We start from the raw sequence: 3,103 nt of genomic DNA on the forward strand, positions 1-3,103 counted from the left end.
AAAAGAAAACATGAATCGATTTTCTTGCGGACGTATCGATGCATCGGATCGTCGGCTGTTGGATCGATCCATCGATACAAAAAGATTATTATTTACACCCCTAGTATCGGGTATCGGGGCCAAAAAATGGCATCGATGCAACACTGATCAAATGCAAAATGTTTATATCTTTTTTTGCAATCTTGGTATAATTACTGCTCTCAGTGGGTCACTCTGTCAGCTAAAGGCATGATTCAGAGTCTCTATACTCCATTCAACAATTAATCAATTATTACACTAATTAATCGATTAATCGCAATGAATCCAATTAATGTTTTAGCCCTAGTTTTGATTGCACACAGATACATATTCTACCATAGCTTTCAAATCCATACTTATTATTCCTCTAAAATGATTTTTCTCTTGTTTCATCCTTCTGTCGTTGCCTCTTTCTGTTTGCAGGAGAGCGCGTTTTGGCCAGCGGCTCAGTGCAGCTGCCCAGGTTCACTCTGCTGGAGTCAGGCAGTTTGCTCATATCCCCTTCCCACATCTCTGATGCCGGGACCTACACCTGTATGGCAAGCAATTCTAGGGGAATTGATGAGGCGTCCGCTGACCTCATTGTCTGGGGTAAGTTTCCAGAGGAGCAGTTTGACCAAACACACATTTAAATGCACAACATTTCAAAGGAAGCAGGTGCAAAAGCTGAATGATTTTGTTAAGGACTATGAATAAAACATTTTGTGGGAGACTTGCTTTGTTTCTTCATTTGGAGCTTGTCAGTTTAACCAGCATAAGCGTCGGCTGTGTTTTTCTCTCTGACCCTGTATTTGAGGAAACATGTTCTTTCTCTATTCCCTCATGCCTTTGATTTGTTTCCACAGCTCGCACTCGGATTACCACCCCCCCACAGGACCAGAGCGTCATCAAAGGGACTAAGGCCATTATGACCTGTGGAGTCACACACGACCCCAGTGTAATTATCAGGTAAGGATCTGTTCACAGGCATGTGAAGACGAGGATGCATTGTATAGGAGACAACCAGCTTTCTGAATGTTACATCAACTGATGTCAGAAAATGACTTTCCGTTATTGTTTTCCGCTTTGAATTTCTTTACATTTTCATATTACAACCACAAGCAACACTGGAAAAAAGCAAAATCTAGATAAGTCATTTTTTCTTAAAATAATTGCATTTGTTGTTGGATTGAGGAGGTAAAAGAGACATTTTGCCAATGGAACAAGAGAATTTACATTTAAAATAAGAAAACACAATTGCATTGTCTTATTTTAAGTGCATTTTATCTAATTATCGTATTCTAAGAGTAAAAGTACTCTTTACATTGGCAAACTATCTCATTTACCTACTCAAATTAAGGGTAAATACATTTAATTTAAGACATTTTTACTTATTTGTAGATCGCTTTTCTAGTGTAAAAGAGACAATTTACATTTACACTGCAAAAAATTGAAATCTAAATAAGTAATTTTTTCTTGCAATAAGTGCATTTTTTTCTTGAATTGAGGAGGTAATTGAGAAACTTTGCCAATGGAACAAGACAATATACAGTTAAAATAAGAAAACACAATTGCATTGTTTTATTTCAAGTGCATATTATCTAATTATCTTATTTTAAGACTTACAATACTCGTTCCATTGGCAAATTATCTCAAATTAATGGTAAATACACTTAATTTAAGAATTTTTTTTCTCATTTTTAGGTGGTTTTTGCAGTGTACAATAACACTGGAAAAAATCAAAATCTAGATAAGTCATTTTTTCTTAAAATCAGTGCATTTGTTCTTGGTTTGAGGAGGTAAAATACATTTTGCCAATAGAACAAGACAATTTACACTTAAAATAAGAAAACACAATTGCATTGTCTTATTTCAAGTGCATGTTATCTAATTATCTTATTCTAAGAGTAAGAATACTCATTCTATTGGCAAACTGCCCAATTTACATTCTAAAATTAAGGGTAAATACACTTAATTTAAGACATTTTTACTTATTTCTAGATAGTTTTTCCAGTGAAGAAAACACAAGTGGATTGTCTTATTTTAAGTGCATATTATCTAATTATATTATTTTAAGACTTAAAATACTCATTCCATTGACAAATTATCTTATTTACCTACTCAAATTAATGGTAAATACACTTAATTTAAGACATTTTTTCTCATTTTTAGGTGGTTTTTGCAGTGTACAATAAGAAAACACAAGTGGATTGTCTTATTTTAAGTGCATGGTATCGAATTATCTTATTTTAAGAGTGAAAATACTCTACTTCATTTACCTACTCAATTTAAGGGTAAATATACTTAATTTAAGACACTTTTGCTTATTTCTAGATCCTTTTTCCAGCACTGCAAAAAAATGAAATCTAAATAAGTCATTTCTTCTTAAAATAAGTGCATTTTTTCTTGAATTAAGGATTTAAGTGAGACACTTTGCCAATGGAACAATACAATTTACACTTAAAATAAGAAAAAACAATTGCGTTGTCTTATATCAAGTGCATTTTATCTAGATACCTTATCTTAAGAGTAAAAATACTAATTCCATTGGCAAATCATCTTATTTACCTGCTCAAATTAAGGGTAAATACCGATAATTTAAGAAATTTTTACAAATTTTGAGATCATTTTTGCAGTGAGTGAAGGTGTTTTATCAAGATTTTATTCTAAAGACCAGAATAAAGTAAAAGAAAAATACAAGCTGCTTTTGATTTTCAAAATAAAACAAATCTGATTAGTTTGGTGAGTTTACATATTTATCACTCTTTTATTCTTAAACAAAAAAACAGTGCAAATGGCCCTCCAAACTAGTAAACAGTGTAAATGTGTGCGTAATAATGATTAAACTGGAAAAACGATCTAGAAATAAGTAAAAAATGTCTTAAATTAAGTGTATTTTGCCTTAATTTGAGTAGGTAAATGAGATAGTTTGCCAATGGAATGAGCATGTTTACTCTTAAAATAAGATAATTGGATAATATTCACTTGAAATAAGACAATGCAATTATGTTTTCTTATTTTAAATGTAAACTGTCTTCTTCCATTGGCAAAATGTCTCTTTTATCTCCTCAATCCAAGAACAAATGCACTTACTTTAAGAAAAAAT

General features: G+C 32.0%; 1 protein-coding gene across 1 annotated transcript in view; it reads left to right on the plus strand.

The window, feature by feature from the left end:
* LOC107082320 (protein sidekick-2-like) overlaps positions 1–3,103 on the plus strand; it is a 624,909-nt gene that overhangs the window by 492,075 nt on the left and 129,731 nt on the right. Inside the window, exons 11-12 of the mRNA XM_015370939.1 lie at positions 442–609; positions 864–966. Of these exons, the coding sequence (XP_015226425.1) occupies positions 442–609; positions 864–966 (271 nt within the window). The remainder of the gene's footprint in view (positions 1–441; positions 610–863; positions 967–3,103) is intronic.

Source organism: Cyprinodon variegatus, unplaced genomic scaffold (genome assembly GCF_000732505.1).
Source record: "Cyprinodon variegatus isolate N-32 unplaced genomic scaffold, C_variegatus-1.0 Scaffold50, whole genome shotgun sequence".
Taxonomy (NCBI): Eukaryota; Metazoa; Chordata; class Actinopteri; order Cyprinodontiformes; family Cyprinodontidae; genus Cyprinodon; species Cyprinodon variegatus.